This window comes from Esox lucius, chromosome 7, assembly GCF_011004845.1.
Source record: "Esox lucius isolate fEsoLuc1 chromosome 7, fEsoLuc1.pri, whole genome shotgun sequence".
NCBI classification, from domain to species: domain Eukaryota; kingdom Metazoa; phylum Chordata; class Actinopteri; order Esociformes; family Esocidae; genus Esox; species Esox lucius.
Window position 1 is genome coordinate 2,151,010 of NC_047575.1, and position 22,244 is coordinate 2,173,253.

A 22,244-nucleotide genomic window follows, 5' to 3' on the forward strand; every position below is an offset into this window, starting at 1 on the left:
CATGTCTTTTATTTCTTATGGGATTCACATTCAACAGTAGGTCATAATAAAATGGCACAATCATAAAACAAAGCATGGCAACAAAGAAAAACTGACCCTTGTTCAAAAGTCTGCATACCCTTAGTTTTTAATACTGTGTATTTCCCCCTTTAGCATCAATGACAGAATGCAGTCTTTTGTAATAGTTGTCTATGAGGCCCCAAATTCTTGCAGGTGGTATAGCTGCCCACTTGCCTCCAGGTCATGCAGTCTTTGGTTGTCTTGCATGTACCAAAGGTCCCCAGAGTGGCTTAATGATGTTAAGGTCAGGAGACTGTGATGGTCACTCCAGGGTCATTGTTCCTCAATTGAATTGTTCACATTATAGATCACATTAAAAGTGGAAAAGGTTCTAATATGATCACAAAAACCTGCCATTTTAACAGGGGTGTGTAGACTTATTATATCCACTGTATGTCATTCATGCAAGGAATTTGCCTAAGCTTCTTCAGCCAAGTATATTCTCATGACTAGAGCAGAGTTCTAGTCGTGTTGCATCCTGTTTCAGAGAAAAAAATATATACTTTTGTAGTTCGCAAGTTAGAAAGTAAAAAATATCTTCTTTTCATATCTCCCTTTTACACGTAGTGACACCATGTTATGCTGGCAATGCCAAAGCACTGTCAGTGTTTTCAGAAAAAAATCAGGAAGGTGCTTTCATTCAATTCCAGGGGGATGCAGCTGAATGGTTATAAAAAAATCTAATCTTCACTAAGTGCAACAGTGAATTCATCACAATGTTTTTCCTTACTGTTTTAACTTTATTAAATGACGATGACATCGAGATCTGAGGATGAAACCAGGCAAGATATGTAAGTTGTGCAAAACATAAATGCACTTTGAATTTGTTTTCATATTAAGACTGATGTTTAATAATGCATAATATAACTTGACAAGCAATCTATAACATATATTCTACAACTTCTTTAGATGGTTTGAATTTACAACATTTTTAGGCAATCAATTGTCCTATGTGAATTGAGATGGCTTTCTATTTCAGTTCTAACAGTCTGAAGAAGCTATTGATTAGTACCATAACTGTAATTGGAAATGCTATACCAACTGCAGGTAATGCGCAGTTGCTCTTTGAGGGATGAATTTTGCTTATTTTTTTATCTCTTGTTGCAGAGGGTGTGGACCCATTTAGTGTGGCATACATACACTTTCTATTTAATACAACCATCTGCTTTGCATTTGTGAGTGGATTTCATAGGTGTCTGGTAATGAAAGGTGAAAAACACAAACATGGCCGCAGAGAAAGACTGCGTCAGAAAAGGCACATTGTTGCCTATAAAGTGCACTAATTTCACAATCAGAAACAGTTCCCTGCATAGGGAATAGGGCAGCATTCTGGATGTCACCATTATTAGGTGAGATGAGATCCCTGGGGCTCAACTCTGACATGACAGCCTCACTTACCCAGACAAGAGACAACAGATTGAGGCTGCATATTAAATGTATTTCTATTCCCTACAGGGTTTGTTATCAGATGTAGGGCACTACACATGGTGCAATTTCAGACACATCCTGTAAATGTCTTTCTGTAGCGTAGTAATTGAATGCACTCCCAAAAGGGATGCAATATCAACAGTCAGGGTAGCTGGACTCGATAACCTACAGTAGCCTGTTAAAAGGAAGTCATATTGAAAAGTTATATCAATCTGTATCAAAGCCAGATTCATATTACTAACATTTATTTTAATCTGCGTTTTGGCAAAATGAGCCACTAAAATGGTTGAGTAGGTTTCACTTTTGAAACGGTTTCAGGTCAGTGATGAGGCCTTTTTTCAGCATGTAGCTCCCAAATAGATGTAACCTAAAGCCAAAGTGTTTTAGAGGCTTTGTTGTTGACTGGGAAGCTCAGGCAGAAAGACCTTCCTGTTGTGCAGTGAACAAGCACATGTGTGCTACACACCTATCTGATGTCAAGGGTGTATGCTTTGCTCTTAATCCGACCAAGACAATGGTGCTTTTGCAGCCAAGACGTTATTATAGATCTACCATCCCATCCAACTACCCTCTCACTTTCATCCCTCCCGCCATGGGTCAGGTCACAGACAAATCCAAGGTAGGAAGTGTGCTGTTACTGTTTATTCAAGGTCATCTTGAAAGGGTTACGTTGCCTTCTCCGTGCCCTCGGGTAAATTACGATTTCTCACTGATGGGCAGTCCATTCAGTGTGCAGAAACACTAAGGTGAGCGATTTTAAAGTATGGTGTTTTAGAATGTTGCCCTCCAGTCTGTTCAAGGAAATTGTGTTTTTTATATCATTATTATGAATTATGAGAGAAAACCCCTGTTAGCCTAACTCTTCAACAGTCTCTCAGTTCTGCTGAATATATAGAATGCCTCTAATCTAAAGTGGCTGGAATTTAAATCCACAACGGAGTTCCTAGCAGTTAAAAGACATGTTAGATAGCTGTAAAAAAAAAAAAAAAAGGCAACTACTGCCGTTATGGGCCTCAGGGCAGGCTCTGTGTGAGCAATATTATACACTTGTTCTGAAATCATTTTGTCAGGTTTTCTGCTGAAAACGCAGAACTGAGTTAAATCCTCCAAGTCTTTCACACTGAACTGACATACCTGACAGACCTTGTAAAATGCTCTCCTTTGAAGAAATCTTTCCACCTAATTTGGAGGACTATGCTTTTCCATATTTTATAGAATCCTTATTGCTTTAGATGTTCAGCTAAACTATTTTCTCTTCAGACAGAATTGTCTGGGTTGTGTTTTCTTTCCAACCCCTACGCCCTTTGCCACTTAGCCCTTCCATGTCATTCCATGCTCTTTTTTCTGAAGGGTTGAAGGAAGGTCATGGGAAAATAATTCCACAGTACAAAATGCACCCATGACAACTCCAAATAGGCCTTTTTTGAAAGGCATTTTCTAAAATCCCACTCTTCAGAGATTAATCAGGCCAGCGATAGATGGGTTGTGTGAAATCACTTTTGCAGCTGTGTAGTCAGGCTTTGGTTTTTCTGATGTGTCTGACACTAAGGATGGGAAAAGTCTTTGAGTAATCATAGTAAGTTACCCCATCTGTTGTAATCCTCATCCCTTCAGCTAATTCCCTCATTGTTCTCCACCACATGCTCCCAAAGGCATAGCCTTGGTTGGTAAAACTGAGTCATGTCATTATCATTCCTATAGTTGTGCTTAATGAATTCTAACCGTGCATCAGCCCTTTTATCTTAGCTTGGACTACAAAGATGAGTAAGAGTTCATCTTGATTGTGGCGGATCCGTCCCACTGTGTATCAGCAAAAACTCTGTCTTAAGACTTTCTCAACTGTCTCTGTCCAACAAACTATAACAATAATGGAAAATATATCTTTAAAATTAAAAAAGGTGATTATTTGATGATTATACGATCGTGCTACTAGCTGAAAAAGTTTTCTTGTATCAAGTGGACCATCCCAAGTTATTCTCTAATGATTTGCACTTGTTTTGATGCACCTGATTTAAATTTTAGCCATTTTATGTGATGGTAACATTCCACATAAGTAAATTGCATTTCTGTTTCGTGTAATTGAATTTTTTGTGTGATTTGTTAAAATGAATGAATTTGGTTGGAATTTAGCTTTGTCCGAAAAAAAAAATTCTAGGAGGTGTACTTTGTCGCATGACTGTAGTCAAAATATTGACTTTGCCCAATGCTGTGTTTCTCACTAAATATTTTGAATAAATACTGATCGACTGAGTGTAGCAGCCATTTTTATATGAAATCACTTTTTGCAGCAGTGTAGTCTGGCTTTGGAAAAATATCAAAGTATCACCTTCAGTATCGCCTTCAACTTAATTATCAAGAGAATGCTTGTCCTGAAACTCGTGTTAAAAACAGCCTCCGGTCACCATTGTCTAACTGTTTGGAGGTACCAGGTAGAGTCATTGGTCAAGGCAATGTTTTAAATGAGTTCTCATTTGAGCTTTCTCTGCATTGTACACTAGCTTGACAGTTCTAGGGTCCTGTCAAGCTAGTCTTTTTACAGCAGGGTCTCTTGGCGGTGCAGTGCGCCACCTGTTTCTGTTGAAACGTCAGGTTTAGTGAGCTGTTTTAAGGTTCGGTTGGCCTGTTGAGCGACAGAGGAGGGCAGCTGACAGCATGCCACCTGTTCTGCTGTGAGATCAGAGAGCTGTCAGTAAGAACAGTGTCTAGGAAACAACAAGACGTTTTGAACACACTCTCTGCCGAGATGGCAGCTGTTCAAATGGGTTGTCAGACCGCTCTTCTTCCAAGACTATTTTGAAAGGGTGTATAAAGGACACCTGCCTGGCAAGATAAAGACCCGACTTAAAGAAAATACATTTTGAAAGTTATACACATACAGATGTGAAAAAATGTGTTGAAAATCTGGTCAGAGTTTGTTCCAAGCTGAAGACATATTTTCTGTAACTGCATGAGTGGATGGAGAAGGGAAAATCTGAATTGAGAACGGGAGTTTAAAATTGGATTAACTTCAAGTTTTAGGTCACGGTTCTCAGGATGCATGAGATCAGCGTACGAGTTCCCAGGGGAGAGGGATAACGATGATGGAAAGCCAGAGTTTGTGTGTATGTGTGATTTGTGTTTGTGTGAGTATGTTGGCTTCATCTTCTATTAAGTGGTCAAGGCCTCAGTTTTAGGTGAGAGACTCTAATTGGAGTTCTTTAGTCTATTTGGTATTCAAGTCTCATGCCTTATAGATACCTTTCAGATAGAGGAGGAAAAAGTCTGCAAATTATTCACAGCGTGATCAGATTGGCCAGTTTCAGGCTTAGTATGAAAGCACAATTACTGTACAATACTTTGCCAACCTGATTAGTAGGGAGCTGTGGACAGATAAGTGTTTATTATTACTAAATCAGTAATAATGTTAATTGCTTCACATTACGAAGAAACCATTTAAAGGGACACTTTGCCACTCTTTAACTGTCAGCTTCAGACTTATATTGGGTAAAAAGGGCAGTTTTCAATGTTCAGTCCAAAAGGATCAAAAGATTGTTCAGCCCAAATGAGTCAAAAAAGATAGAAAAAAAAAAAGAAGCTTTCTTTATGAATGTGCCTACATCATTGGTTTTCCCACAATGGTTTTGTTCTCTGTATTATCTGGTGATGTTCATACCTCCTTGTTACATTCAGGGGCATCCCTCAGGGCTTTGTGTGGGGGCCAGAGTTCATGTTCAGGATGGGGTTCATTCCCAGACAGCCATTTTTGCCGGACCGCAGAAGCGGTCTGTTACTGAGTGAGTGACTGACTAACTGAATACCCCTTGTTAAATAGCATAGTGGTTAGAGACACAGACCTGCAAACAATAGGTCCCGCGTTCGAATCTTGTCATAGTCAAAACAAATTATCCATTAGGATTTGTTCCAGATAAACAAAAGCTTTGTGGCTACAACCTTCAGTAGCTACATTATAGTAAGCCTAAACTAAAACTGTTTATGGTTAAAATGCTATTATTTCTGGTGGATTTTTGAAGTACTGCCCGCTTGGGCAGTAAAAGAATAGCGGTTTCCACGATTCTCTTGTCTTTTCACTTGACGAAAAGTTTGTTATCGTCACCTATATTGATAGTTATTGTATCAATGTCATTCTTGAATGAAAAATGAAATGGCTTTGGCAGTGTATAGTTCATCATCAGTCTCGCTAGAAATTGCTAAATTCTCATGACCATTGAGAGTAGTAAGTTAGTAGATACTAGTAAGCTTATTACTGGCTAATAAGCTGTTAAAACGGCCAGTGGCAGAAGCTATACATTTTATAGATGCTATTTGTGGTGGAGGTAAACTTAATAAGAAATGTTGGTCAGTTTAACACAATGCTTAATAGTGTCTAGCGAAATATTCAAAATTGGCGTGATGTTAATGCGTGACAAAATTATCTAATGTTGAGATGCTATACCAACAATGGGCAAACGTATAGCACCATGGTGTAGTTGTTAAGGACACTGCCTTTCACGTGAGAGTACCGGATTCAAGTCCGATAGGGCAACAATATCTATCACTTAACTGCAGGCTGGTTGAACTAGGCTTGCCTAGTTCCTTTTCTGGTTATCATACTCTAAGATTTTCTTAATCTTTCTGTCAGTCTGTAGACACAAAGCCTTTTTACATGGACAAAAATGCATCGGATGATTCGGGGCGCTTCGGTAAAGAGACAAAAACGTCACATAATTGATTCAGCAGGGTTGTTTTGAGAAGAAATAAAACGGAGGCAGACTGGTGTGGAATGTCTGTAAAGAGAAATCAATGGCATCTTGACAAGAGGGCTTTGAAAATGATGGGATGATACAGTGTGCCTGGGTCGGCATCAGATGGGATGATTTGAACCATGCAAGATGTGTGTTTAACAGGTTTCTACTTCTTGTCACCTGCCTGAGTTACATTCACTTGGTTCATTAGACGACTCTTAAATAAAATCCTTACCTCTTCCCCAAGCTCCCAATTACTATATTTTTTTTCAACAGAAGTAAAACATCAATGATTACTCATGGTGAGGGTTTCAGAATACCCAGACTTAAAAAGCCATTCCCATAACAGCACACAGTTTCTGATATACAGCCTACTGCTGGTGGAACTGCTTTCATGCTGTCATCTGGAACCTTTCACTATCTCCCTGAAGTAACAAACAGCGACATAGATAAACACAGTGTCATCCTGCATTTGACTCAAACATAAAAAATATGAGACCGCTGTATCTGTGTATGTCTCAAATGGTGCCCTATTCCCTATGTAGTGCACAATGTTTTACCTGAGCCGCCCGGTTTCAAAAGTGGCGCACTATCATTGGGGAAAAGGGGTGTTATTCCAGATACCCAGTTTGTCCTGAACCCAGTGTCTACATGCCACATCCTCGCAATGACACACCTCCAAATCAATACCTTCACGTTGGGTTGGCAAACTACTGCCATCCTTGTGGAAGAAGTACAAGTCAGTCAGTGGATCAAAGTCCCACTGATAGGTCTTCCAACTTTTCAAGCATATTAAAAGGGGAGCAGCTAGGCCATTTCACCAAAACAGTCCTGGCACTTGTCATGTTGTAAATCAGACTCTCAGCAAAACGCTGCAGGTGGTAGGCTCATTTAGAGTGTAGGGGTGGGGGGTGCAGAGAGGGAAGGAGAGTGGGAGGGGTGGGGAGAGATATACAGCATGCATGTGTTAAGCTAAATCACAACAAACTCATCCAGTGCAGCTGGCATTATTCGAAAGCACTTTTGATGTACTTGTGCTAAAAAATATGTCACTTTCCACTGCACCATGATTTTCTGAAATGACACATTCATCAACTGCTTACGTATGTCACCGCAAGTCAGTGTGCGCACACACACACACACATAGTCACCTCATTGCCCTGTACCTCAGCTATCTGGATTAAGACACATACCAGTTCCACAGGAGGTAAGCTCCACAACCTTAGCCAGGCTGCAGTGACTCTTTCCAATCACTGACTCATGGAAAATTCATTATCTTTTTATATGCAAATCCGTTAAAGGTCCTTCCGTGTCAAATCTCTACCCATAAGGCTGCTTTGTGGAATCCCTAAGATTATATAACAGTTATGTGTTGTATTTAACAGTTCTCCACGGTATCCAAGCTATTTAGGACTCTATATAGCAATGACATATAGTCTTTCACACTCTCTTTACACTCTAAACAGAAAAGAGTCCAGGAGGATCTTTTGGGGGTTCTTCAAATTGAAACTGCCCCTATAAATTATTTAGATTTTTTTTTTTGTAATCCCTTTTAATGGGTTAACAAATACCTTTTAAAGAACCTTTTGGGGGTATGTTAATAGTTTTTTTTTGAGGTACCATTACAATGAGTTTTTAATGGTCTTCATCTTTGAAATACCCTTTTGAATGTTTCCTTGAATAACTTATAGGGTTTCCCCCAGAGTTTCAATATTAACATTAACATATATTTCAGTCATTTAACAGACACTGCTATCCAGAGTGACTCCCTGTTAGTCCATTAATCCTAAAATGGCTAGGTGGGATAACCGCATTTAGGAGTCATGGTATTTGTTCTCATGGAAGACGTAATCAGCAAAGTCAGTGCTCGTAGGGAAAGACAAGGGCTAGTGATAAACAGTATAACACTGAAGAGGATATTATGTTATTAGAATTTCTTTCTCTCAACAGTTTGATAGCCATTGGATGTATTGAGAAGTAACAGAGCTGTGGTAGTGCTTAGGGGAATATATTCACTCTAAATATTCAGGGGCAATTGGGAATTCTCTTTCAAATCCAACACAGGGGTGTTAAGAAGCGTGTAATAGACTTTGGTTTTTATGCTGCAGCTAGTCATGGTAAAAGACAAAAGCACTGGGACACCCACACAAATTCGCACATGCATGGACACGCATCTGTTTATTCTTTCTCACTCTCTTTTCAATGCATTTCAATTCAGTAGGTTATTTATTGGCATGAACGGATGGTTTCCACTGTTGCCAAAACAAAGCTAATGCTTAAGCAACAATAGGTATACTCATTCTTTTTGTCTGTATCTCACTTTCTCTCCTACAGCCTTGCTGATTGGGTCAGGGTGTGCGCTCTACCCTCTAGGCTGGGACAGCGAGGAAGTCCGACAGACATGCAGCAACAGATCAAACCAGTTTGAGCTCGGTAAGGTTCAAACATCCGCCCATCAACACCGTCACAAATCTGTGAAATATTGTATGCCACTGGGTTGTTTTCTAATTCTGTCTCTGGGGGCTTAGGTTCCTGTGAGATTGGCTGGGCGTTCTACTGCACAGGAGCAGGGGCAGTGGCGGCCATGACAGTGTGTACCTGGATGGCTTGCTTTGCCGGGAAGAGACAGAAGCATTACCCCTACTGAGGTCATCAAGCCTAGGAAGGCCATCGAGAACGGACTCTGATCAAATGTGTCCTCATCTGGCATTTAGGAGATGTAGAGCATGAGTGAACATCTTGGGATACCGTCTGCCTGCACGCTTTCTACCCATCTTTCCTAAGCGAAGAAATGCACCCCATGGTGGTTTCTAATGTGGCAGCAGAAACCAAATCCATGCCGCATTCTCAATGAGACACTCCGTATTCCCGCAGTGCACTTCAAAGAGGGGAGTCTACAACTCTTTTCGCCTGGTCTCTCTTTTATTCTGTGTTATAATTCTTTATGGTAACTGAAGTAGTGGCACAAGTAGTTAAAATAAGTGATGTTACTTTTGATGTTACTTTTTATTCTGAATATTATATATACTGTATTCAATGAATATGTTATATACCTCCATGGTGGCCTAGTATTGCCCCAAATATATTAACGTTTATTGGTCATTTTAAACATATTACATCAGTAAATATTTACTGTAGATCTATATAGAGGAAATTTTAAAGTCCCCTGTCAAATATGTTCAATGTATGTTTTTCCGTATGGTGTACTGTATTATTAAAAAAACATAGCCACACATTTTGTATTAAATCAATAGGCTTTCTGTTTTGTAAATACATTGTAAATAAATCTTGTAACTTTAAAAGTCTTCATAAATATTCCCAAATGTTATGGCAGAGTTATAAACTTGTGGCTCAGCTTTCACTGTGGCTCAGCTTCATCTGAAATTAAACACTTATCATGAGACTGTTACTACTAACTGCTAAAAACCTTCACAGCATTCATACTCTAATTTCCTTAAATTATATGTGATTAATATGCTTCATTAATCATGCATAATCATACGACTGGCTTTTCATTGAAAAGGTCACCAGTAGTAAAAAGGTTAAGTTATTTTCACAGAAGGCTTAAAGAATTGTCTACATTTGTCAGCAAATTGGTGTTAGGAGAAGGCGAAAGTGATGTCATTGGTCCACTACCAGAACCTTAGTAAACGTGTCATTGAAGAACACAGTCTGCATCTTAAGCCAATAGAAAATCAATACAACACACGGCCAGTTCAATAAGTCTGTCAATGTCTTATTTTTCACTTCAAATGGTAATTTAGTCGATTGCTGCTGTGTTATATGGCTTTCCCTCAGCGTTATACTTCTTCAGGGACATTAATAACTTTCAACCCTCACTTTCAGGATGAGTGAGAGAAAGATGTCAACCCCCCCCCCCCCGAATTTCTGATTAAGGCTCTGCTTTATCACAGCAACTCCCCTCAGAATCGGGCCAGTCAATGTCAAGGTATGTATCTTCCAAAGCACAACTGATTCTGTTTCTTATCAGGCTGCTCACTCAAACCGGAAGTCTAAAACAGAATTTGTAAGCACAAGTAGGAATGCAGTCTCCAGTCCTCTACCTCTAAAGAGCTCACAGGCAACTCAAGCTGCCACATGGATTTGCGACTGCATAAAGAGGCAAAACAACTATTAAATTACCAATCCTCCAAACTTGGACAGTGCTGGTCAATTGTACTGCCTTCCGTAGGACCCCTGTGCTAATCCATAAGCAGGATTCAAACCCACATTTCAACTACACACACATTTTTAGACCGGTGTAAAAACATTATAAATGTTTGTGATTGTGATCAAAATGTATGAGTGTAAACAGACATGATCAGGACAGTGGATGCATGTTATAGCTAGGTGTAAATGGTGCAGAGAGAGACATGGAGTGGTTATGAAGACAGGAAACCACAAAATACATTCTTCCAGACAGTCCAGTAACTCAACATCATGTTGAGATTCACCTCCACTGCTGCTCCCTTACTGCAGCTACCCTAACCCCATAGACACCGGCAGAAAACAAAGCTGCCTGCTCACTTAATATGAGGAGGAGGAGGAGACATCTGTAGAATGGCAGAGGGAACAGAATAATTGTGTTGTGTCAAGAAACCAGCCATGCAGATTTATTGCAGATGCACTGAGTTGTATTTCATGCCTCATTTTCACTTAACTCAGTGAATAATGTTTTAAAGTTTTAGATTACTTAAATGTTTTCTCCTTTCCTCTCTCACTTCCCTGTTCTATTATTCTCCTTCTTTTTCTCTTTGGTATATTTCTACCAGTTTACCCTTTCATGAGAAATGCATACAGACTATGTGAATATATATTTCCTCCACCCCCTTCTTTGTATATACAGAACCATATGTTAATCAAGACCATATGGATTTTGGTCTCTAGAAATCAGTGTACATCAGTGCATTTTTCTTTCCTATGTAGCCAATACTCAACTTGGTAGTATTGATGAATATGTTCCACCTCTACTATTATTTGCCTTTTTATATTACTTCACCGTTTTATTAATGTATTTACTGTTTCTCTCTAATAGCTCCCACTTTTCTTGACTATAAGGATACCTGTAGTAATTTCATGAGATATGGTATTAAACCTGACAGAATTAAAATCTAATTAATAAATACATGTACAAATAAATAGATAAATGTCCAGATGTAAAAATAAATTCACATGCAAATTCATAATGCATAAATGCACCCATAAATTGGTGAATGAATAATATATGCGTGCATATATACATCTATAAATAAATGGAAGAATGCATGTAAAGATAAATATAAAAACTGTTTTCAATAATATATACTGCTTAATTTATATATTAATTTGTATATTTCTTCATATATATATATATATATATATATATATATATATATATATATATATATATATATATATATATATACATATACATACACACACACACACAGTGGATATAAAAAGTCAGGTTCTTGTGTTGTAAAAGAATGAGACAAAGATAAATCATGTCAGAATTCTTACCACCTTTAATGTGACCTATAACGTGAACAATTCAATCGAACAACAAACTGAAATCTCTTCAGATCACCCCACAGATGTTCAACTGGATTCAGGTCTGGGCTCTGGCTCGGCCATGCCAAAACGTTAATCTTCTTCTGGTGAAGCCATGCTTTTGTGGATTTGGATGTGTGTTTTGGGTCTTTGTCGTGCTGAAAGGTGAACTTCCTCTTCATCTTCAACTTTCTAACGGACGCCTAAAGGTTTTGTGCCAAAATTGCTTGGTATTTCGAACTGTACATAATTCCCTCCACCCTGACTAAGGCCCCAGTTCCAGCTGAAGGAAACACCCCCAAAGCATGATGCTTCACTGTGGGTATGGTGTTCATATCATAACAGCAGGTTTGGCCCCGTAGGGAGAACATGTGGAGAAAGGAAGCATTGTATAAATGCATAATGTAATGTTTCTAAGAGAATGTCCAGCATGTAATATATAATGTTTAATAACAATGTAAAAATGAATAGTCTATCACATCATGGGTGTGAAAAGTTGCCCTAAACCTGTTTCACATATTCTGCACTTACAATGATATATCTTAAGTGTGAAAAATGTATCTGTAAAAAATAAAGTGTATGTGTGCATGTGCGTACATACAACACATGTATGCATGTACAACTGTCATATGACAGAGAGAACAATCCAGTGATCTCAGTCTTTAATAAGAATGTAATTGCCTTTGGCTCATTATGTATTCAGCAGGGTAAATTTAGTGATTATCTGGCAGAGATAACCCAGAACTCTAACTACACAAAATTGCACTGTCAGCATAGTTGTTCATTAATTAAAATTGCATTCATCTAATAGAAGTAGAATAATACTTGAAAATAACTCAAAATTAAAGATGACTACTTTTGGCAGTTAGTAAATCTTTTTATCATTCATCAACAATCCATGTATTTTACCAGCACTATTCACAATACCATTCTAAACATTGTTTATCTCAGAATTGTAGCGCCATCCGGTGGCACAAGGTCAACTTTAACCAGAAATGGAAAAGCAAGTGAGAAATTCCACTCCCAACAATTTGTCTGTATTGATGGATGTCTGTAAAACATCTGTGAAGCTCAAACCAACCCCAATCCCCACACATTAGCTTTGGAACATACTAGATTTGAATGATTAAATTAACAGACCACTAAGAATTAATACAAGTAGCATGAAATTAAAATGTAATCCAGCACCTACTAAACCTACAGAGAAGGTATAAGGATTGATAAAAAAAAAATGTATTTACAGTGAGGGACAACATTATTTGATCTCCTGCTGATTTTGTACGTTTGCCCACTGACAAAGAAATTATCAGTCTATAATTTTAATGGTAGGTTTATTTGAACAGTTAGAGACAGAATAACAACAAAAACATCCTGAAAAACGCATGTCAAAAATGTCATAAATTGATTGGCATTTTAATGAGTGAAATAAGTATTTGATCCCCTCTCAATCAGAAAGATTTCTGTCTCCCAGGTGTCTTTTATACAGGTAACGAGCTGTGATTAGGAGCACACTCTTAAAGGGAGTGCTCCTAATCTCAGTTTGTTACCTGTATAAAAGACACCTGTCCACAGAAGCAATCAGATTCTTGGCCAAGACCAAAGAGCTGTCTAAGGATGTCAGGGACAACATTGTAGACCTACACAAAGCTTGAATGGGCCTCTCGCCAAGCATCTTGGTGAGAAGGTGACAGTTGGTGCGATTATTTGCAAATGGAAGAAACAAAAAAGAACTGTCAATCTCCCTCGGTCTGGGGTTCCAACCTTGTGGAGTTGCAATGATCATGAGAACGGTGAGGAATCAGCCCAGAACTACACAGGAAGATCTTGTCAATGATCTCAAGGCAGCTGGGACCATAGTCACCAAGAAAACAATTAGTAACACACTACGCCGTGAAGGACTGAAATCCTGCAGTGCCCCTGCTCAAGAAAGCACATTTACAGGCCTGTCTGAAGTTTGCCAATGAACATCGGAATGATTCAGAGGAGAACTGGGTGAAAGTGTTGTGGTCGGATGAGACCAAAATCGAGCTCTTTGGCATCAACTCGCCGTGTTTGAAGGAGGAGGAATGCGGCCTATGACCCCAAGAACACCATCTCCACAGTCAAACATGGAGGCTCAGGACCACTTGCGAAAACCACTGTCTGTCAACACAGTATGTCGCTGCATAAACAAATGCAAATTCTCCAATGCCGCTCATAGTCAGGATGTCCAATCAAAGAATAGGAAATCAAAACAGTTCAGCCAGATTAGATGGGATGAATATTGTTGTCCCTAGCTGGTTTCAATCCATAGTTTTCTATGTGGCAGACTGTCTTTAACAATTACGCTATTTAAACAGTGGGAATGCAACTTCTACATCAGCCATAACATTTTTGCTGAAATAACATGGACAACAGAACATGTATTAATGGAACTAAAGTGTACTTTTGTAATCTTGTACAAAGATTACTGTAGATGGCTAGCTAATAGCTATACAATACCTATAATGTAAACAATGACTCCAATCATTCCACGCCTGGTTTGTTTCAGCCAATGACTCCAATCATTCCATGGCTGGTTTGTTTCAGCCAAAAAAGGGTAATGTAATACAATTCGTGTACAATTCAGATTCATGGTATTACAGAGTGGATATATATTGTAGTGCGACAACTGAAAAGTACCAAGTGGATAAATATTTCTGAGACAAAAATTGGAACTTCGGAGAGGGGAATCAAACCATGGTCTAAGTATTGAGTCCAGGGATGTTCCCACAAGACCACATGGCCTACTGGTACTCACTTCAGCTCTGTATTATCTCCAATTGTAACTTTTACCCCAGCCATTACATTTTTGCTGAAATAATGTGGGCAATAGATTGTTTATTAGAAGAACTAAAGGGCAACAGATTGTTTATTCGAGAAATATTACTGTAGATGGCTAGCTAATACATTTGTGCTCTTAAGTTTGCATACCTTGGCAGAAATTATGAAATGTTAGCACTAATTTGTAAAATATGACAGATCATGCAAAAAAACTTTCTTTTATTTAAGGATAGTGATAATATGAAGCCATTTATTATTAAGTAGTTGTTTGGCTCCTTTGTAAATCATAACGATAACAGAAATCACCCAAATGCCCCAGATCAAAAGTTTACATACTCTTGAATGTTTGGCCTTGTTACAGACACACAAGGTGACACACACAGGTAAAAATGTCAATTAAAGGTTAATTTCCCACAAGTGTTTGCAATTAGTGTTTGTGTATATTAGCTCTCACCTTTATGGTCACATCCATAAGCAGTATGTTTGGAGAGGGGTCAACAAGGCCTATAGTGAACTGAATACCATCCCCACTGTGAAACATGATAAGGGCACACTAATGTTTTGGGAGTGTGTGAGCTCGAAAGGCACGGGGAATCTTGTGAAAGTTGATGGCAAGATGAATGCAGCAAGTTATCCCCCCAAAATAAATTATAATAATTTTGCCAAGACAAATAGGCAGCTATACTACCAGCAAGAATTCGGGGCCTCATAGACAACGATTACAAAAGACTGCACGCTGTCATTGATGCTTAAGGGGGGGGGCAATACACAGTATTAAGAACTAAGCAGTTCTTATTACTCTATTAAGAACTAACTATGCAGAGTTTTGAAGGGGGCCAACACGACAACATCATCCGCAAAGAACAAAGACGAAATCTTGCGCCGGGACGGTTTGCAGCCGAGTGTGAAGCGGTGGGGATGAGAATCAGTACCTTCAAATCCGAGGCCATGGTCCTCAGTCGGAAAAGGGTGTCTTGCCCACTTCAGGTTGGTGAAGAGTGCTTGCCTCAAGTGGAGGAGTTTAAGTATCTAGGGGTCTTGTTCACGAGTGAGGGAAGGATGGAACGGGAGATTGACAGACGGATCGGTGCAGCTTCTGCAGTAATACGGTCGATGTATCGGTCTGTCGTGGTGAAGAAAGAGCTGAGCCGTAAGGCGAATCTCTCGATTTACCGGTCAATCTACGTTCCTACTCTCACCTATGGTCATGAGCTTTGGGTCATGACTGAAAGGACAAGATCCCGGATACAGGCGGCCGAAATGAGCTTTCTCCGCAGGGTGGCTGGGCGAATCCTTAGAGATAGGGTGAGAAGCTCGGTCACCCGGGAGGAGCTCAGAGTAGAGCCGCTGCTCCTCCACATCGAGAGGGGTCAGCTGAGGTGGCTTGGGCATCTTTTTCGGATGCCTCCGGAACGCCTTCCTGGGAAGGTGTTCCGGTCCCGTCCCACCGGGAGGAGACCCCGGGGAAGACCTAGGACACGCTGGAGGGACTATGTCTCCCGGCTGGCCTGGGAACGCCTCGGTGTCCCCCCGGAAGAGCTGGAGGAAGTGTCTGGGGAGAGGGAAGTCTGGGCATCTCTGCTTAGACTGCTGCCCCCGCGACCCGGCCCCGGATGAAGCGGAAGAAGATGAATGAATGAATATGCAGAGTTTTGAACAGGGGTCTGTGAATTTTTTTCTTTGTTGCCATATTTTGTTTTATGATTGTACCATTCTGTTATGACCGACAGTTGAATGTGAATCCCAAATGGTACATATACAACTCCAGAAGAAATTAGACCACTGTACTTTTTCTTTCCTTTTCAAAAAAGTTGAAAATGAAAGTTTTGAATGAGGAACAGAAGCGTTCAATTTGCAGTGGTCTCTTAATTTTAAACCTTCTGTTCCTCACTCAAAACCTTCATTTTCAACTTTTTTGGAAAAGAAAGAAAAATGTGCACTTGTCACTTAATTTTTTCCGGAAAATGCCAACCGACCAGCTCTTTACTCTTGCATGGATCCTGGAGGGGGCCTGGGAATACACCCATCCAGTCTACATGTGTTTTGTGGATCTGGAGAAGGCATATGACCGGGTCCCCCGGGAGATACTGTGGGAGGTGCTGCGGGAGTAAGGGGTGAGGAGGTCTCTTCTGAGGGCTATCCAATCCCCGTATGTCCAAAGTGAGAGCTGTGTTCGGGTTCTCGGTAGTAAGTGGGACTCGTTCCTGGTGGGGGTTGGCCTCCGCCAGGGATGCACTTTGTCACCAATCCTGTTTGTAATGTTCATGGACAGGATATTGAGGCGTAGTCAGGGTGGGTAGTCGATATACCGGTCAATTTTCGTTCCTACCCTCACCTATGGTCATGAAGGCTGGGTCATGACCAAAAGAACTAGATCACGTGTACAAGCGGTTGAAATGGGTTGTGTCAGAAGGGTGGCTGGAATCTCCCTTAGAGCAGCTCAGTCATCCGTGAGGAACTCAGAGTAGAGCCACTGCTCCCCTGCTTGAGCTGCTGCCCCCACGACCCGATATCAGATAAGACGATGAAGATGAATGAATGTTACATTGTCATAGTGTTGTGGACATTTTATCATATGATCAAATGTGTCTGATTTATATGCATATATGTGTAAAACCACACAAGCTTGAAGATTAATTGGTCAATAGCGGGCATGTTTTAATTTATACTGTTATGGGCAGAGTTAGGGAGTAACGGATAAAAAAAAACAGTAACTGTAATCCATTACATTACCAACTAAAATATTTTAATTGGTTTACAGATACTTTTGAAGAAAATTCTTATTACTTTTGGATTACTTCAATTGAAAACATGGAAGCGCATAAGCAGTTTAGTGACTGATGAAGCGCTAGTTTAGTTGGTAAACAGTGTGTATCTATATTAGCTGACTCATTTAAAGGTGATTTAGTTATACTCGATGCATCTTTCCCAGAACAATGATAGGTGAAAGGCCAACCTCATTTGATATATTAGGTCAAGTTTCAAGATTTATTTGTCAAATGCACTGAACAACACAGCCGAGAAGAGTTGCACTGAAAAACTCAGACAGGAAATGTTTTTGAAGATTAGGCAACTATTTGTTAGATACAGTGGATATAAAAAGTCTACACACCCCTGTGAAAATGCCAGGTTTTTGTGATGTAAAAGAATGAGACAAAGATAAATCATGTTAGACCTTTTCCACTTTTAATGTGACCTATAATGTGAACAATTCAATTGAAAAACAAACTGATATCTTCGAAGGGGGGATAATTTAAAATAAAAACCTTACAATAACCTGGTTGCGTAAGTGTGCACACTATCTTATAACTGGGGATGTGGCTGTGTTCAGAATTAACTAATCACATTCAAACTCATGTTAATTAGAAGTCATTACACACATGCCATCATTTAAAATGACTCTGATTAATCCCAAATAAAGTTCAGCTGTTCTAGTAGGATTTTCCTGACATTTTCTTAGTTGCATCTCAGAGCATAGCCATGGTCCGCAGAGAGCTTCCAAAGCATCAGAGGGATCTCATTGCTGAAAGATATCAGTCAGGAGAAGGGTACGAAAATAATTTCCAAAGCATTAGATATAGCATGGAACACGGTGGAGACAGTCATCATCAAGTGGATAAAATATAGCACGACATTACCAGGAACTGGATGTCCCTCCAAAATGTATGAAAAGTTGAGGAGAGAACTGGTCAGGGAGGCTTCGAAAAGGCCTACAGCAACATTAAAGGAACTGCAGGAATTTCTGGCAAGTACTGGCTGTGTGACAACTATCTCCCGTATTCTTCATATGAATGAGCTATGGGGTAGGGTGGCAAGACGGAAGCCTTTTCTTACAAAGAAAAACATCCAAATGTGTTATGGTCTGATGAAACTAAGGTTGAACTTTTTGGCCATAATTCCAAAAGGTATGTTTGGTGCAAAAACAAAACTGCACATCACCCAAAGAACACCATACCCACAGTGAAGCATGGTGGTGTCAGCATCATGCTTTGGGGCAGTTTTTCTTCAGCTGGAACCGGGGCCTTAGTCAGGGTGGTAGGAATAATGAACAGTTCCAAATTCCTGGCAATTTTCAGTACGACAACGACCCAAAGCACACATCCAAATCCACAAAAGCATGGCTTCACCAGAAGAAGATTAACTTTTTGGAATGGCCCAGCCAGAGCCCAGACCTGAATCCAGACCTGAATCCAGACCTGAACATCTGTGGGGTGATCTGAAGAAGGCTGTGCACAGGTGATGTCCTCGCAATCTAACAGATTTGGAGCGCTTTTGCAAAGAAGAGTGGGCAAATATTGTCACATCAAGATGTGCCATGCTATTAGACTCCTACTGAGTGGAACAATAAAATCAAAAGGTGCTTCTACAAAGTTTGTTTTTCAATTGAATTGTTCACGTTATAGGTCACATTAAAGGTGGAAACATCAAAATAACCTGGCATTTTAACAGGGGTGTTTAGACATTTTATATCCACTGTAGCTGTAACGTGGGCTGCCTTCAAGGTAAAACATTATATGGAATTAATCACGATATTTAAGGAGAAAAGGTGTGTTGGGAAGCACTCTGCCGAAGGATGATGATATGCATTTAATGCAACTGTAACAGTATGTAATCATGTAGTAACCAGTAGTGTTAAACAAATCAAAATACATTTATATTTTAGATTCCTCAAAGTAGCCACCCTTTGCCTTGATGACAGCTTTGCATACTCTTGGCATTTGTTCTACTGGCTTTATAAGGAAGTCACTTGGAAAGCTTGACGGAGTCTTGACGGAGTTCCCACAAATGCTAAGCATTTGTTGGCTGCATTTCCTTCACTGTGCGGTCCAACTCATCACAAAACATGTTAATTAGACTGAGGTCTGGTGATTGAGGAGGCCAGAAAATGTGATGCTGCAGTACCACTCTCATTCTATTTCAAATAGCTTGATTCGCACACAGTCTACTCTGAACAGTTAATGTTGAGATGTGACTGTTACTTGACCACTGTAAAGCTTTTATTTGGGCTGCAATCTGAGGTGCGGTTAATTACCAATTTCTGAGACTGCTCACTCTAATGAACTTATCCTCTGCAGCACAGGTAACTCTGGGTCTACCTTTCCTGTGGCGGTCCTCATAAGAGACAGTTTCATCCTAGCATCTTCCAGATTACCTGAACTTGATGTCTAAAAGTAATGATTTACTGTGGTATATCTTTGCTTATTTCAGCTGTTCTTGCCATAGTATGGAATACCAATTGTATACCAAACCTACCTTGACACAAAACAACTGATTGGCTCAAAAATTTATTCCACAAATTAACTTCTAACCTTCACACTTATTTATTAAAATGCACTACCTCATAAAGCTTGTTCAGAAAATGCAAAGAGTTTACAATTTTGTCATCAAGGCAAAAGATGGCTACTTTAAACATGTATTTTGAGCAGTTTCGTGGAAAACCTCAACAGCGCCCCTGTGTGGTTGACATAAAAAAATTTGCAGTCATTGACCAAGAACAATTTTATTCCATTATACTTGTGGTAGTAGTGTGCGTATATGTTCAAAAACACACCCAAGCACATGTTCATTGATCAATAGCGGCCATGTTTTTTGCCACACTTACCTGGCTTATAGAAACTTTGAAGACATCGGTCCATAGATGCCAAATGTTAAAGGACGTGAATATCGGACATTCCATGCTTTAGGAGTAGCTTATGAAGTATTTTTCAAATATTCAAAATGGCTGAAAAAACATAAGGGCTGAGCTAATGGGTCCCAATTCCAATTATGTTCATCGTGAGGAGTTGTAGTTGTACTCTAAGTCAAATGGCGTGAGCGTGAAAACTTGGATAACCTCAAAAGCGCCCCTGTGTGGTTGACAAGATTTACTTTCCGTCACTTTTGTATTATTGTATTATCTTTACATGAACCATACACGATCAGTTGCATGGATATGGTGGAAGTGGTAACAGCTGGCCACAATCAATGACATGCGATTACTTAATCACGGAATCGCGAACTCCTTTTAAATTTCCCAGTTCATAATGTAAACTAAACACTTAGGAACTAGAATCAAAATCAGTACACCCCTATATCTGCATGTCAGTGTATTTCTTAAGCCCATATAACGTAATTTAAATGACAAAGTAATCATCCCCTCTTGAAAGTCATTAGCCCCTTACCAACTGTTGTTAGGCTGGACAACAGAACGCATAAAAATTCTCTAAAATGGCCTAGGGCCCTGGCTTAGCTGGAACACTAGTTCGATCCCATAGCAAATTAATTGAATTGAACCTTCGTCGAGCCTCTTCTGACCTGAATTAATCTTAAAATTAAATTTCCTCAAAATGGCACCAAAACAGGTGTACTCTTATTTTATTACTGTAAGTTTATTTTGTGACTAACTGAAAAAAAAAAAAAAACAGCTGATATAGGAAGTAAACATCTGGTTTCTTTATGGTATTAATTGCGCTTAACAAAATATCATTTTGAGTACCGGTATGGCGTTTTGATTACATGAAAGGCCGCTGGACTGTCATATCTTATTAAAAAGCAGAAAAATGTACATTTTAAGATATTTGCCTCTGAAAACCGACATGCGTTCCAAACTCAGAGTTCCAAAGAGGAAAAAAATGTCTTGGTTAGTGTGCGATGACATGAAAGACTGCTGGACTGTCATATCTTATTTAAAAGGGGAGGTTCTCCTGGTTAAAATGGTGTCACGACATAAAAAATTCTGAAAATATACATTCTGAGATATTTGCTCTGAAGACAGGCATCTCTCTCCAACCACAGGAAACCAATGGGTGGACTTTATAGTGTTTCATAGGGGAAACGTTTTCGTGACTAGTGTTTTATGGCAAGCAAAGCACGATGGCCTGCCTTACCTTATTTAAAAGGGGAAGACTTCATGATTGGAATGGTGCAAACTTATAATATACAGGTGCTGGTCATCTAATTAGAATATCATCAAAAAGTTGATTTATTTCAGTAATTCCATTAAAAGTGGAAACTTGTAGAACTGTATACATTCATTCCACACAGACTGATACTATTAAGTGTTTATTTCATTTAATTTTGATGATTACCATACCATACCATCTTCTTCCGCTTATCCGGTGCCGGGTCGCGGGGGCAGCAGTCTAAGCAGGGATGCCCAGACTTCCCTCTCCCAGACACTTCCTCTAGCTCTTCCGGGGGGACACCGAGGCGTTCCCAGGCCAGCCGGGAGACATAGTCCCTCCAGCGTGTCCTAGGTCTTCCCCGGGTCTCCTCCCGGTGGGAATGGACCGGAACACCTTCCCAGGAAGGCGTTCCGGAGGCATCCGAAAAAGATGCCCAAGCCACCTCAGCTGACCCCTCTCGATGTGGAGGAGCAGCGGCTCTACTCTGAGCTCCTCCCGGGTGACCGAGCTTCTCACCCTATCTCTAAGGGATCGCCCGGCCACCCTGCGGAGGAAAGCTCATTTCGGCCGCTGTATCCGGGATCTTGTCCTTTCGGTCATGACCCAAAGCTCATGACCGTAGGTGAGAGTAGGAACGTAGATTGACTGGTAAATCGAGAGCTTCGCCTTGCGGCTCAGCTCTTTCTTTACCACGACAGACCGATACATCAACTGCATTACTGCAGAAGCTGCACCGATCCGTCTGTCAATCTCCCGTTCCATCCTTCCCTCACTCGTGAACAAGACCCCTAGATACTTAAACTCCTCCACTTGAGGCAGG

General features: G+C 40.0%; 1 protein-coding gene across 1 annotated transcript in view; it reads left to right on the top strand.

Moving 5' to 3' along the window:
• The window catches only part of LOC105006464 (LHFPL tetraspan subfamily member 6 protein), a 45,640-nt gene extending 36,196 nt beyond the window's left edge, over nt 1-9,444 (top strand). The window contains exons 3-4 of the mRNA XM_010865025.4: nt 8,544-8,642; nt 8,738-9,444. Coding sequence (XP_010863327.1) covers nt 8,544-8,642; nt 8,738-8,856 — 218 coding nt within the window. The 3' untranslated portion in view covers nt 8,857-9,444. The remainder of the gene's footprint in view (nt 1-8,543; nt 8,643-8,737) is intronic.
• Nucleotides 9,445-22,244: the final 12,800 nt, after the last annotated feature.